The sequence below is a fragment of the Triturus cristatus genome, chromosome 8 (assembly GCF_964204655.1).
Source record: "Triturus cristatus chromosome 8, aTriCri1.1, whole genome shotgun sequence".
Taxonomy (NCBI): Eukaryota; Metazoa; Chordata; class Amphibia; order Caudata; family Salamandridae; genus Triturus; species Triturus cristatus.
In genome coordinates this window covers 149,493,003-149,507,164 of record NC_140591.1, presented here as the reverse complement: position 1 = coordinate 149,507,164, position 14,162 = coordinate 149,493,003, and the positions used below count along the sequence as shown (strand labels likewise).

The following is a 14,162-nucleotide window of genomic DNA, read 5'->3' as shown; positions in this document are numbered from 1 at the left end:
ACTCATAATGCCGACATTCATGTATGAGTGGCCTCCTAGATAAGAAATACTCCCAGTTGAATTCAAAGCACCACGCAGAGGGACAGGGTGATCAAGCGGGGCCTCATATCCAGTCACTTCACTCAAGCTAGAAAGGTTCCAACTCTTCTCACAAGACAAAAGAAAAGTCCAGGACAGCACAAAAGTGAACATGGATACTCGATACACTCCTGCCCCATATCACAAAATATCAACTGAGCCGGACAGGTTCACATCTCAGTTGACATCAGGTGGACCAAACTCTGCCCCAGGCAAAAAGAGTGGGGAGCCAACTGGTTTTATTCAATGTAAGGCCAAGGAAATGCAGGTTGTTCAGTCCAAAGTCAGGGTTACTGACTCAATGTCAGCATGCTGTGCTTTTGAGGCTTTCCCCATCAGCCAGCAATACTGGTCCAAAATGGTGGCAAAGGTGTCTGTAAAGAAAGCACAATTTTTATTTTTGTATCCAGTAGTGCAGCAAAGTTTCAACAAGTGCATTCAGCAATTTTCCCCTCTTTACAGTCTGGTTCAACTGGGTGATTGCAAATATTTTTCGCTGAACGGGAACCCCATCTTTAGAAGCGGTCAAATTTTATGTCAAGTTCTTTTCCATTCATAAGTAAAATTGTTAAAGAGGCTCAAAGGAAAATCACTTCTATGATACGTACAACATAAGGGATTCCAAATTCCTCAAGCATGTCCAATGCAATTAAATCTGCTTCCTGTACTCCCACAGAGCCGTCCACCAGCAGGAATGTCCGTTTTAGACTGGAAGAACACAAAGGGTTTCGCATTATTAGTTCACACCATGATAAATCCTTTTGGTCGTGCAAATGTTTCATACATACACCATACATATATGTATACTCTAGCAAATAGATTTTGAGATCCATGCATGCAGTTCAAGCCAACATTAAATTCAAGGGGGTTTCCATTATCTTACTTTCAACTAAAGTCTTCATGGAATGAAGAATCTTCTCTACGCTCTACCTTCATGCAGACAGCGAAGTGAACAGTGCTATGAAAACAGATCGCTCGAACAAGCCTGTCATTTCCTTTGGATCTACTTCTAACTGCTAAGTAATGATGTTGCTTTAGGATTAGGAGCAGCTGTAGCTTTCAGGGACATACTTAGAGGAAAACACACTGCCTCCCAACCAGAGCCTTCGACTAAACATTCCACACGATCCTCTACAATCTGCATGTGCACCCTATGGATGGGTGCAAAGTCCCATAGCGAGGAGCAAACCTGACGGAGTAGCGTAAGGCTGTAAGTGCCTTTACTGACCACTCAATAATGTGTGAACACTTGGCAATGTGCATTTAGGAGGCTATTGCGCAAGCACACCTAGTTTTGTACAGTTGCACCCCATTTGTTGCAAAAGGCTGCATCACAAGTGTGTGTATTGGCCTCAGCTTATGAATGAATCTCAAAGCAATACCTGCCTGGGAGGGGGAAGTGAGTAAATCCGAACAATTGTGGAAGTAGTAAAACAGATAAGGCAAAGTACCTGCCACTGCATGCTTGGGCTGGCAGGAAGTAATGTTTGGCATGGAAGACCACGTGGCCAACTGCAGAAATGTGCTACCGCACGGCATGTAGTAAGAGTTGTGGAAGCAGCCGTGGTCCTAGTGGACAGGGCATGAATGCCCTCCTGAAAGTCTCTTTCTGTTCGACGGTGTAGCATATATTAATACCAAAGATGAAACAATGAGAAATGGTGTGTTTAATCCTCGCCATGCCTTTTTGTTTGGTTCTTGCAAAGCTCACAAAGAGCTGATCAGATATTCAGTCCTGCCAAGTGTTTTCGATGTAATAGGACACACCACATCCGGTGATCTAGTCTAAGCAGCCACTCCTTCTCTTGGTGGGATGCAGAGGGGAGGGGGGGGGGGGGGGGGGAGGGAAGAAATGGTAATGATTGCCCACTGTGAAAGGCAGACAATCCCTTTGGTAGGAAGGACAGGTGGGTACAAAGAGCCAACTAATGTGGTTAGAAAACCATAAAAGGCCTGAAGTTCTTCGACCCTAGAGACTAACCTTATAGCCATGAACAGCACAAACTTCAGAGTAAGAATTTCCACAGGAGGATGGGATGGAGCGCAATTAAGTCATCACAAGATCTGAAGCCTAATGAGGAACAATGAATGCAGTGGGATGAAACAAAGCAAAACTTTTAGAAAAAAAAGTGACACTAGTGGCAATCCAAACAAGGATGGCTGGTTAGGAGGACAGAAAGGTGGGCAGTGCCACCAAATAACCTTTAACTATGGGTTCTGATGGGCAGGAGATAGAGAAAGGTGCAGGACATCAGACAGGCAGGACTGAGAAGTCAGGCCTCCGACTCCCGCTACTGGCCAAATTTGTTCCAGCGACCTGCATAAATTAATTTCATAGTTGGTTTCCTAGCAACCAAAATGATCTGCACAACATCCGCAGGAAGACAAAGGGGCTCTAGCATCAAGACTTTATGTGGCACAGCTCAGTCTCCACTCATGATGCTGCAGCGTTTGGGGACTGCAGTGGGGGACCTTGCTATACTCCTGTGAGAGCAGGTCTACACACAGTGGCTAGAGAAAAAGAGATGGCCAAATAATCAGCATACCCTCCTCCTCAACCAATCTGGGGCGATCGGGATCAGATGTGCATCGATCCACACCACCTGTGGGACCTTTGACAGAAGCAGAAGTGGTAGAAGTGTGTACTGCAAGACCGGAGGCCAGATAAATCTAAAGGTATCACCAAGGTAGGCATTCAGAGGGAAGTATGACACAAACCTGAGGACATTTTCTGTTCTGTGGTGAAGAGATACCCCAAAGGGACATCCCAACCTGGAGATCACCTCCGCTACGGTAGCAGTTAGTTCCCTCTCATGGGTCTTCAGAGAGAGGCGGCAGAGCATCCTGTCACAGGTTGAGGGAACCTGCAATGTGAGCCGCTACTGCCACAGGCAAATCGCTTCCCAACATGAGGGCCCTCAGCCTCACACCACCCTGCTGGCTGATATACTGGACGGTGCAAGTTTGTCTGAAAGAACGTGAATGGTGCTTCATTCAACACACCAACTGGCTGGAGAAACATTTGGTTCTCTCGGGCACCGCTGAATGTGGCATCAACAGGCTGCATGAGGTTCAGCAGATGTAAGACGCGCAGGCCGGCATCTGTCTGAGTCAAACACTGGAATCATCTCCTAAATGACCCCAATTCTCTGATAAGGAGGAAAAGCTTTCATGAAGTTTCTTTCATCACCACTTCTATGAAGGTTAGCCTCCGCATCTGTGAGGAGACTTCTGGAACTGGCAGAATGCCCAAGTCATGGAGTTTATGGTCATGCACTGAGGATGTTCTTTGAGCAGCGCCAGGGGCTCAGTTTTCACCAGCCAGTCAACCAGCTATGGAAATATACACTGCAAAGGTGCTGGGAATCCACCACAACTGTCAGCATTTGTGTGACGATGAGTGCTGTGGTTGGTGGTCTGAAACTAAGGACTGTGAACTGTTATTGCTGAAACCCCACAGCAAATCTTGCCTGTGAGCAAGGAGGGCTGGCAGAAGGAAGCAGGCATCTAAGTAGTCCAGGGACATCAATCAATTCCCCACATTGCGTGCCAGCAGAACGTGGTTCAGAGACAGCATCTTGAACTGTCCTGTCTTATGAACAGGTTTAAAAGGCGCAGGCAGCCAATGGGTAGTAGACTTCTTGAGGATTACAAAAATGGAATAAAATCTTGTGCCTCTTTCTTCGAGAATAACCACCTCTATATCCTCTGTATCCAGTAAGGCGAGCACATCTGCCTCCACAATCGGTAAGTGTGTTGAGCAGAACATCCTGGTGTACAGTGGGCTGGTCTGGGGGATGAGGGCCGTGTAGAGTACAGTTCTTGTGGAATAACTGGATGATGCAGTACTCTGTAGTGTCCCCCACCCCCGCTCACAGTTGGTTGGAATTGTGGGAGAGCCCGCTCTTCCACGAGAAGATTCGGCAGAAGCGTAAGAGAGCCAGAGGTTTTGAGTCGGCAGAGATTGGCAGGAAATGGTTCTGCTGCCTTTGCTTATGAAGGGATATGCTAGATCCATCAGTCACAAAAAGATGCCACATTTAATGGGGCATCTGGATTGGTTGGCAAGATTGTCTCTGCTGGGATAGTTGTACCCTGGAATAGCCATGAAAGTTCTTAAAGTGCTTGCTGAACTGCTTCACTTGGGAATCTAGGCCCTGTAAGAAAGCGGTAGCTTTGCTGTTCTTGAAGGGTTCCATGGAACAGTTAGCTTCATCTCTAAACAGACCTCTTGCCATGAAATAGCATGTTTCAAAAAGCCAATGATACGCATTCAAGCATGGGAGTTCAGCGTGATGGCTCCGCCCCTGGATCAAGCCACAGTGTCAAAAGAGTCCAGATTGCACTTCAAGATTTGTTTGGGGGCATCCAAACCAATGGTAACCAGATCAGAATTTTTTTTTCCCCAAATGGTCCAGTATGCTGACAGTAGGCTTTGCCTGTTCTGACAGGACTTGAACTAAACGGCCCAAGAAACATGGTGCTGTTCGCCATTTGAAAGGCCAGACTGCCAGAGGCGAAGACTTTGCAGCCCATAGATGAAAGTTTCTTTTTTATACCTTAGTCTGGATAAGCCAAGGGAAAGGCACTGACGAGAAATCTTGGACCACGAGACTTTCTAGGCGAAAGTTGAGATGACAATTTGTGGGCCACACGAGAACTCATTTGACAATTTTTCTGTGGACTGCTGGTCACAAGGAGTCCTCCTTTTTTCTCCCTTGCATTAAGGGCAAGTACCTGGAGAGCCTCATTAAATGGCAGCTGAAGCTCCAAAACTGAAGACAACTGCACTATTTCAATAGAAATGTTAGACTTTCCATCCACAGTCAAATCTGAAGCTTCTGCTGCTATTCATAATTCAATGGCGACTTGTTCCGAAGGTGATGTGGGAGGAAGTATCCAGACCACTTGCATTTTGCAAAGCAAGATATATGCCGGCATCAGTATTATAGGAGAGAAGGAGGTTATCATATACTGTGCAGGAGTAATTCTTATCTGGTATTGTAAGTGCATCAAAGTCAGAGCCAAACAAGTCTGCCATCCATGCCAATCTCGAAGCCTTAGGAAGGAGTTCCACCATGAGCTCATCATCGAAACATGCCTTTACTTATCCTTTTGCCACTTGAATAATCTCAGCTGACTTTGAAGGTAGCATTAAGTCAGCATTGAAGAAAGGGATGACCAGGTGGGTGATGGAGGCTTAGCAGGCGTCAACTTCTTAGGTGTTGGAGCTGTGAAAACACAGAGTTGGGAGGCATATGAGTCAGAGCTGACCATCACCAAGCTCTCTAGACTGGACTCACCCTTGAAGAGTGACCCAAAGGGTACTGGGGTTGTCCTTAACAAGTCAGGCATTGACAGCTTAAAGGTCTCAACTGGCAGAGAGCCGCCCGACTGTACCAGGAACTCCAGCTACATCTGTTTTTAACTTCGGAACTTCTTCTGATCACTAGGACTGCCTAGTGTCAGGAAAGAGCATTGAAACTCTGAACGTTTCCAGGACCATTTACTTGAGGAAGAAGAGAAATAACCTTTATATGACACGGAGTTTTGTGAGACGATATCAGGTCAGGCAACATACCTGGAGGTGAAAAGGAATGCTTCAATTTATTCCTGTGTTCCTTGGCCAAAAATAGCTTGGCTTTCCGCTCAAGGATGGCCTTTGGGCACATCGAAGGACAAGAGTCGCTGGTCATGCGTTGTTTTCTGAGCTCAAACACCACATGTAGATAGGTCAGTGGGCCTGATGTTTTTGGGCAGAACCTCAGACAGGCAGGACCGTTTCTACCATTAGGCAAGACTAGGCGGAGAAAAAAATTAAACAGAGGAAGTAAAAGGGAGGGGGCGGCATTTTTCAATTCTCGCCTGGGGCGTCAAAACACCTAGAAACGGCCCTGCAGACAGGGTTTAAACTATGACATTTTTGAAGGAGACTTCTGGCCCAGCCATTCCTACAAAAATACTGAGAAATGTCATCAGTAAAGCACTAAAAGCTTCAATTATGTCAATGAGCCTCTTAAGAACAAGAATGGAAGCCAGAGTAGCAGTTGGCACCCAATATATGCTGATGTCCTCACCCTGTAGATGGGGTCACAGATGAAGCTGAATAGCACCGTCAGGAGGGGCTAGCTAGCTATTGCAGGGAAAAGGTTTTCAGCCCAATCTGGTGCCAGGAAGGATATTCATAAGGAATTTGCAGAAGATGTATGCATCAGCTGGCATTATATCTCCAATTCAGTCCAACACCGAAAGGTCTTTAGTTACTCCCTGAGAACACATAAATGCAGAGACCATTCATTGTACTACATTTTGCTATAACTTCCCATTCCCCTCATGACTTAAGGCCTGACTGGTTAGCTTACAAAGACTGTGGACAACTGGGCTCTCTACAGCAACTTTCTTTTTATAACATTAGTTTTATGATTTTCCCTTTGATTATGTTTTCTTCTTGATACCATTTGAATTAATAACACGTCCTCTAAAACCAGTTTGAAGGCCAAATGTCGGTTATGATTCTCCTATGCTTAAAAACACCCTAAAATATATATGTTAATTGAAGACAAAGGTTACTTACACCTTCACCAGTTATAGGGAATAGCTAATTATTTTAGGAATTGTAAACTCTGCTTCTACTTTATCTATTTAGCACTATATTTTGTACATTATTATATGAATGACCTATTAAAATTGCCTAATATAGTAGTTCTTGCAGTGCAACATCACCTTGAAGTGCCAGTAGCTGTTTCTATACCCAGACTTGTGGCAAGCTGCTCCTTACATCTATAGAAACAACTAAGGCAAGAAATGCATCAAACATTATTTGCTACTCACTTCTGTCTTCCTTCCAGATAAGCCTCCACCATCTCTACAAAATCTTTGGGAGCTCTGTAACCATACCCAGGCATATCAACCACCGTAAACGCTTTTCCTACTTTGAAAAAGTTCAGTTTCTTTGTGTGGCCCTACAATTAAAAGAAGAAAAAGTTTGATACCATCATGAATAATCAGAGGAAAAATATGCATCTTAAAAATATCTCAGGAGAACATTTGGGACAGCGCAACTTCATGGAAGGATAGACTCTTGGCTGAGCCCTCACATTGCAACCACAAATTTAATTTAATTTAATTTAAAAAACATTTATAAAGCGCAGCGTGCACCGAACGGTTTCTTGGCGCTAATAGAGGGTAATGGCTACAGAGACAAAAGCGAGAACCGGTGGTAGAGCCGGGAAGGGAAGATTACGCATGGAAAGCCTGTTTAAAAAGGAACGTTTTTAGATCCTTACGGAAGGATACATAATGGGTAGCCGCACGGAGGTGGTCTGGGAGGGAGTTCCAAAAAGTGGGGGCCAAGGTGGAAAAGTTGGACCCACCCCACTTTTTGCATCTGAAGCGTGGGATTTGAAGGAGGGACTTGGTGGAGGAACGAAGTTCTCTGAGGGGAACATATTCTTTTAATAATGAGGAAATGAAGGCGGGGGCGGTGCCTTGACGGGCCTGGAATACCATGCAGGCGGTTTTAAACAGAGAACGTTCCTTAACAGGGAGCCAGTGGAGCTCCCTGAGGAGGGGTGTGGAGTGATGATGGCGAGGGAGACCAAAGACCAGCCGGGCGGCTTGGTTTTGAACCAACTGTAGCCTCCTAAGACTGTATGCTGGTATGCCATTGTAAAGAGCGTTGGCATAATCCAGCCGTGATATCACTAAAGCGGCCATGATCATTTTGAGTGCCTGAGGGGAAAAGAAACGGGCGACAGTGCGAATAGTACGGAGGGTGAGGAAGCAGGAAGAAACTACAGAACTAATTTGAGAGTGAAGGGTGAGCTGATTATTCATTTTGACCCCCAGTGTTTTGACCGTGGTAGAAGGGGTGGGGGCGGGACCAAGGGTTGAGGGCCAGAAGAGAGAGTTCCAGGGACTGGAAGAGCCTCCGGTAAGAACCAACTCGGTTTTATCCGGGTTCAACTGGAGATGGTTATGGTTCATCCAGTCCCTGATGAATGTCATAGTGTGCTGGAAGCTGGAGACAGAGAGGGGAGAAGAAGATAGGTCAAAGATGAGCTGGAGGTCATCCGCGTAATTATACACGGTGACCTCCAGCTGCTGAAGAGCAAAGATGAGGGGGAAGATATAAAGATTAAATAGTAGGGGAGACAAGGAAGAACCCTGGGGGACACCACACGTGACGGGGAGTGGGGTGGTTGTGAAGTCTCCTAGTCGGACCGCCTGGGTGCGGTCCCTCAGGAAGGAGGAAAGCCACACCAGGGCTGATCCCTCAATTCCAGCCGCCTTGACACGGGACAATAAGATGGTATGGTCTACCGTGTCAAATGCGGCGGAGAGATCGAGGAGTACCAGCACCTGGTGTTTGTTGTTATCCATACCCTTCCTGAGGTTGTCTAGGACTGATACCACGACTGATTCAGTCGAGTGCCTAGGTCGAAAGCCAGCCTGGCGGGAAGCCAGTCCCCCATTGGCCTCTACGTGGGTGCTGAATACCGCGGTGACATAGCGCTCCAGCACCTTGCCCAGGTAGGGCAGCAGGGAAATGGGGCGGTAATTTGCTGAGATGGATGGGTCAGCGCCAGGCTTCTTTAGAGTGGGCACTATGGTGGCTGATTTGAGCGTAGGGGTCACTACTCCCTGCGCTAGGGAGCTGTTAAGGAAGGTGATGGGAGGTTCAGGACAAGAGGAATAGATTTGTTGGAGGACTCGCGCCGGACAGATGTCAGCCGGAGAGCCTGATTTTACTTTGGGAAGTATCTCCAGGAATACCTCTTCAGTGAGGGGAGGGATGGAAGTAAGACGGTTTTGAATAGTGGGAGAAGAAGGGTCAACAAAAGCAGGGGATGGGGGGGGAATGTTGGCCAAATGTACTTTAATTGTCACTTGAGCCCTGATTAAAAGACAACAGGCCTGATTATAAGCTGAGGAGTTGCATATCGCCCCTGATAAATAATGATACCAAGGGTTACATTATTTATCGGGTGAGATACATAACACCTATTATGGTGAATAAAATGTAGATTTTGGTGTTTAAGGCAACAAAATCCCCATGATATGGTAAATACTGTCTGTTTTCCCCTGCTAAATTTCAGCAGGTTTGACCTCCAGAAATATAACGAAAGCAGGGTTATTTAATGCATCTGATAATTATCAGATGCATTAAAACCAAACTCATAATTCCATCCTGTGCGTAAACAGGGGAATAACCGCCTAACTTGTAATCAGGCGTCTGTCGTGACAAACATGGCGGTATTCCTTCTTGTATGCAATCTTTTTTCTATGGAGACTCATGATCAGGTGGAGGTTCAGTAGTAGATTAATTCCATCCAACAAATATTCCTATTTTGGCTAGAATTCCAGATTAAGAAATACAATGTAAGCACTAACATGAGGTAGTTTTTGTTATGATAAACTAGCTGAACAATATATCAAAACTATTACTGGTGTTTGCGTCTGAAAATGTGCTTTTATCAGATAATACTCAATTTAATTAAATTACACTCCCTGGTGATGCCGGACCATTAAAAAAATAAGAAAGTCTTCTAAAAGGGGATATGTAATGAAAATATATAAAAAGATACCTATAAAGATGCAGGGTTACCTTTAAATTACACTTCGTTCTCATGCTGACTGCATGTGGAAATATCGTGCCAGCACAATAAATAAAAGAAATCCTACATAATGAGGAAGTGCACACTCGAGGGAACACTTCAAATTGCCTCACTCTGCCTTAGAGGTGTTTCCTCAACTTGACTGGCCTTGAACTATTATGGTCTGTGTGGCGGAACCAGCTGATTAATAGCCACAGAGAGGGGATCCGCCCTTGTGGCAATGCCAATGGAGACAGTAGATCAGAGAAGGCAGTGGCAATGGGGCCAACCTAGGGTCAGTGCAGGAATGCTGGTTTAGGAGATCCTTGAATGTGGACAAATTCAGATTTTGAAAGGTCCTCTCTGGTCAGAGAGCCCAAGGAGCAGGCAGGACACCGGACTGTAGTACGGTGTCCGCATCAAGCAAGTCAAGTTTGGTCTAATGGGATCCTGTAGCCCTGTGGCTCCGAACACGGAGTCCCACAGGACTGGGGATCTAGAGGAGGAAAGGGAAGTCTGATTCATTCTCTGTGAGAGGTCTGGCAGAGTGAAGAATCAAGAAGGCAAGAGTGTGAAGCAAGGCTAGTGTGTAGAAAATGTAAAAGAGGGGTGTAGGTTGGACATGGATTGGCCGGCAGATAATCTAGTTGTTTTAAATGAATTCAACCCATTATATGTCTTCGCATCCTTTTTCGTCTTCTGTTTTCAACACTTATAAATACAGTAAACAAATGTAACAAACGCGATTTCACGCTTTAAATAAAATCTGAAAGCTTTCTAACACAACAACTACCATCAACCTATTTTCCAAGGCAGCCAAGTACATAATCTGCGTAAACAAGAAATATAGAGAACTTACTGGATTCTTTGACACTCTCACCAGATCTGGGGGGCAGAGTGCAAATAAGGCTTTGATCAGAGAAGACTTTCCAACATTGCTTCTGCCAATAAAGCACACCTGGATGCGAAAGAGAGCTACAAGTTAAAGACAAGAAGCAAAGTGTCTCAAACATTACAAATTCAATGTAATTATTTATAAACGAGTAAATTACAGGCAATTCCCTCTTTAACACATGGATTCCTGAGACAAGCTCGAATAGTAACTTGCATCCCTTTAACACTGGCCAGTGGCCTGGCCACAAACTACCGGAGACTTCATGGCATGAGTAACCGGACTGTCAGACTTTGACACTCGTCCATGAAGCCCTCTTAGCATCCTTTTACAGTGAGAGAGATCCCTTTCTCATTTTACGCTCCAATACATGTTTTTGGTTTTGTAAAATTTAACAGAAAGCCTCCCCTCTTTTCCCTTTCTCACCCCCATATAGTGCCATCATAAGTCGTTTCTTGCCTCATGGGGCACCTTTCATTTTTTAGGCAGTCACGGTCGGGGATTGTTAGCCGGTAAAGTGGAACTATTTATAGTTTTTAATTATCCTGGGAAAGTTAGATCCCTGTAGTCCTCAGCCAAATAGTCTAGAATGGGTTTCCAGATACTCTTCTTCTGGCAGGGTGTAGTAATCCTTTCTCTCGCAAGGATGAACCATAATTTTACAAACAAGTTACAAAAGGCTGGTGGTGACAGATTGCCCCATTTAGATAGTATTATTTGTTGAGTAGGTATCAAAACTAATCACAAAAAACTACTCCAATTGACCATCTAGTGGTCAGTGGTGCTAGTGAACTAGCTATGCCCGAGGTAGGGGACAAAAGAAGGAGGGGGGGGGGAAGAAAACTAGTTTAAGGTTGTACCTAACCCAACCATGAATGTGGGGAAAAAACTTTTTTTGTTTTAATTACTCTCACACAACCTAGTGCTGTAATGCTTCATCATCGGGTCACCCCGACCCCTAGAAGTCGGGGTGGGCTCAACCACAGTGTTGGGAGCTCTTTAGATAGACAAAAGACCAGGGGGTTTAAGAAATAAAATACCTCAAGTAAGTTTTTCCCCCACATTCATGGTTGGGTTAGGTACAACCTTTCACTAGAGAGTTTTCTTCCCCCCACCCCCTCCTTCTTTTGTCCCCTACCTCGGGTATAGCTAGTTCACTAGCACCCCTGACCACTAGATGGTCAATTGGAGTATTTTTTGTGATTAGTATACTACTTAGGGAGGATATACTCCATTTGAGATTACCTCCCAAACCCCCTAGGCACTGGTCCCAGCACCTTCACGTGTTGATATAATTTGAGCAGGTATCAATAACTATTATAAAAGGCATCAGTACTTTTCAACCTCCCTTTTATTCTGCGGCATCCAACTCAGTATTATGCTAACTGTATGATGGGCGATTCATACTTCTGTAATGTTCTCGGCAGCTTTCAGGACCTCTCTTCTGAATGTTTCTAGATGGGGCAATGCCATAAATGTGGGATAGTGTTCCCAAATGCCCACGCTGCGCTAGGTAATCTCTGGATTAGAGTTTTTAAAGACCTTATATGTGTAAGTGTGTGTTACCTTTGTATGTGTTGCAATGCATGTAATAGCACAGTTCCTGGGTAGGTTTATCACCAATTCCCTCTCCCAGCTTTGCTGGTTGGTGGCTTTAGATGCCGGCCCTCCTTCACTTATTAATCTGTATATCTTAGATACTAGATCTTCGGATAGTCTTGTTAAAACCTTTTGTACTATGTTAGGGAGCATGTTGATTCTTACTTTATATCCTTTTGCATGACCCAGTGCTTAATTTAAGTGTTTCCTGATCTTTCTGATTCTCCAAGGCGAAAATATATTTTCATTTGCCCAAATGATTTTATCTGGTCCATCCCGAAGAGATTTCCAATTTTAATACATCTGGCTATTTTCAACTGCATAATGCTTCCATATTAGCGCTCAGGTTGTAATCTGGATTCTCAAATATGGGTGTGTAAGGTAAATTAAATTGAGTCAGGCCTTTGTTTCGCTTATAGTGTCCCAGATACATTGTAGCCCTAGTTACTGGGGACTGCGAGAGGTTCTTAGCTCTTTATTTGGGTTCAATCCACAGGAAGCCCCTTACCACATAGTGGCTGATAAAAGCACCAATGGCGGTCTGTTTCAGCCTTCCACCGTTCCAATTTGAGGAGTACCTTGATGAACGTGTTACTTACCTTTGGTAACGATGTGTCTGGTAGAGACAGTCAAACCGTAGATTCCTTAACTGAGAATATGCCCAGGCGTCAGACTGGATCCGGAAAAAATCTTCAGGAGAACCTCTGCGCGCCGGGAGACGGTGCCACACGGCTCCGTTCTGACGTCATCCACGGATATGACGTCAATGGAGCCATACAAGTCCCTCCCGGCACGCTGATGTCAGTTTTCTACTGTGAAAAGTTTCTGCGCCACAATGCAGAGCCACTCTTTAAAACTGTGAGAGTGCGGAACAGTGTGCCAAGAAAGAGACCTCAACCACTAGGCCACAGCGGGTCAGAAAACAGCAGCAGAGACCAGGAGCAGAAGCACCTAAACCTCTGCGCAGCAATTCGCAAAGGGACCGGAGCCCCTGCTAGGGCAGTCAGATGGAAATAGAAAACAAGGCAACGCACAGCAGTGACGTAGCTGGTGGACACTTGATAGCCTATAGGCAAAAATCCCACAGGACCTGAGCCATGAGAGAAGATGTAAGCACTTCGTCACACCAGGAATGGACCAGAATAGAACGCAGCAAAGACAGGGGCGCAAGGAACACCACCGGCACCCTGTGACAGTGAACATATCCTGTTTGTATACACGTGTCGAATCCACACAGAAGAAACTGTTCAAGAACGGAACAGAACAAAATGCCCCCATGAGACGCGTGCAGACAGGTAGAAAGAGCACAGCGAAGCTAAAAGAACATGCCGTGGTGAGCCAGGCGTGGCAGAAAACCAAACAACACTTCGCGGAAGTGTGCCTCCACAGAGGCAGGAGAGAACTGCAGATCAACCGTAGATGACAACCCAGAAGCCCCAGGAGAGAGCCACACCAAACCCATGGGTCTGACCAGAGGGGACATCCTACCACAGTAGGAAGAGCAGGACGAATCAGGAGACCCGCAGTATAGACAGAAAATAAATATTCAGAAGAAGGCTCCCCTAGAGCCTTTTAAACTTCCCATGCACGGAAGAGCAGCTATACAATAGCCAACGAGTACCCCACATAGGGTATGTCCATCCCTATAAAGCAAGGGACACCTCTTGAGATGAGCTTGTAGGCAGAGTACTCAAAAAAATGCAGAAACAGCTGGCCAGCTGTAGCAAAAGAAGGACAAAGACGGCAAAAAAGCGGCACACTCCGTCTGGGCAATAACCTCTTGAACCCAGAGACGGAACACCAAAAAAAAGAGGTGACAATACTGCAACTAAAAGCCAATGTCCACAACAAGGACTAGAAACCATGGAACTCATGGAAACTCAGACATGAGATGTTGAACCGCCGAGTCAGCATGTCCAGGGATGTGGAATTCCTATAGCACGACGCCCGGGACATATTGTTTGGGGTCAAGGGCAACTAGTTTTCATGTGTATTTT

At 45.4% G+C, this 14,162-nt stretch overlaps 1 protein-coding gene across 4 annotated transcripts in view; it reads right to left on the bottom strand.

Annotated features, from left to right (window-relative positions):
- Nucleotides 1-14,162, bottom strand: part of GTPBP8 (GTP binding protein 8) — a 95,098-nt gene that overhangs the window by 5,766 nt on the left and 75,170 nt on the right. For all 4 annotated transcript variants that reach the window (XM_085621180.1, XM_085621181.1, XM_085621182.1 and 1 more), the window contains exons 3-5: nucleotides 10,534-10,632; nucleotides 6,910-7,040; nucleotides 687-786 (exon numbers count right to left, since the gene is read on the bottom strand). In XM_085621180.1, coding sequence (XP_085477306.1) covers nucleotides 687-786; nucleotides 6,910-7,040; nucleotides 10,534-10,632 — 330 coding nt within the window. The remainder of the gene's footprint in view (nucleotides 1-686; nucleotides 787-6,909; nucleotides 7,041-10,533; nucleotides 10,633-14,162) is intronic.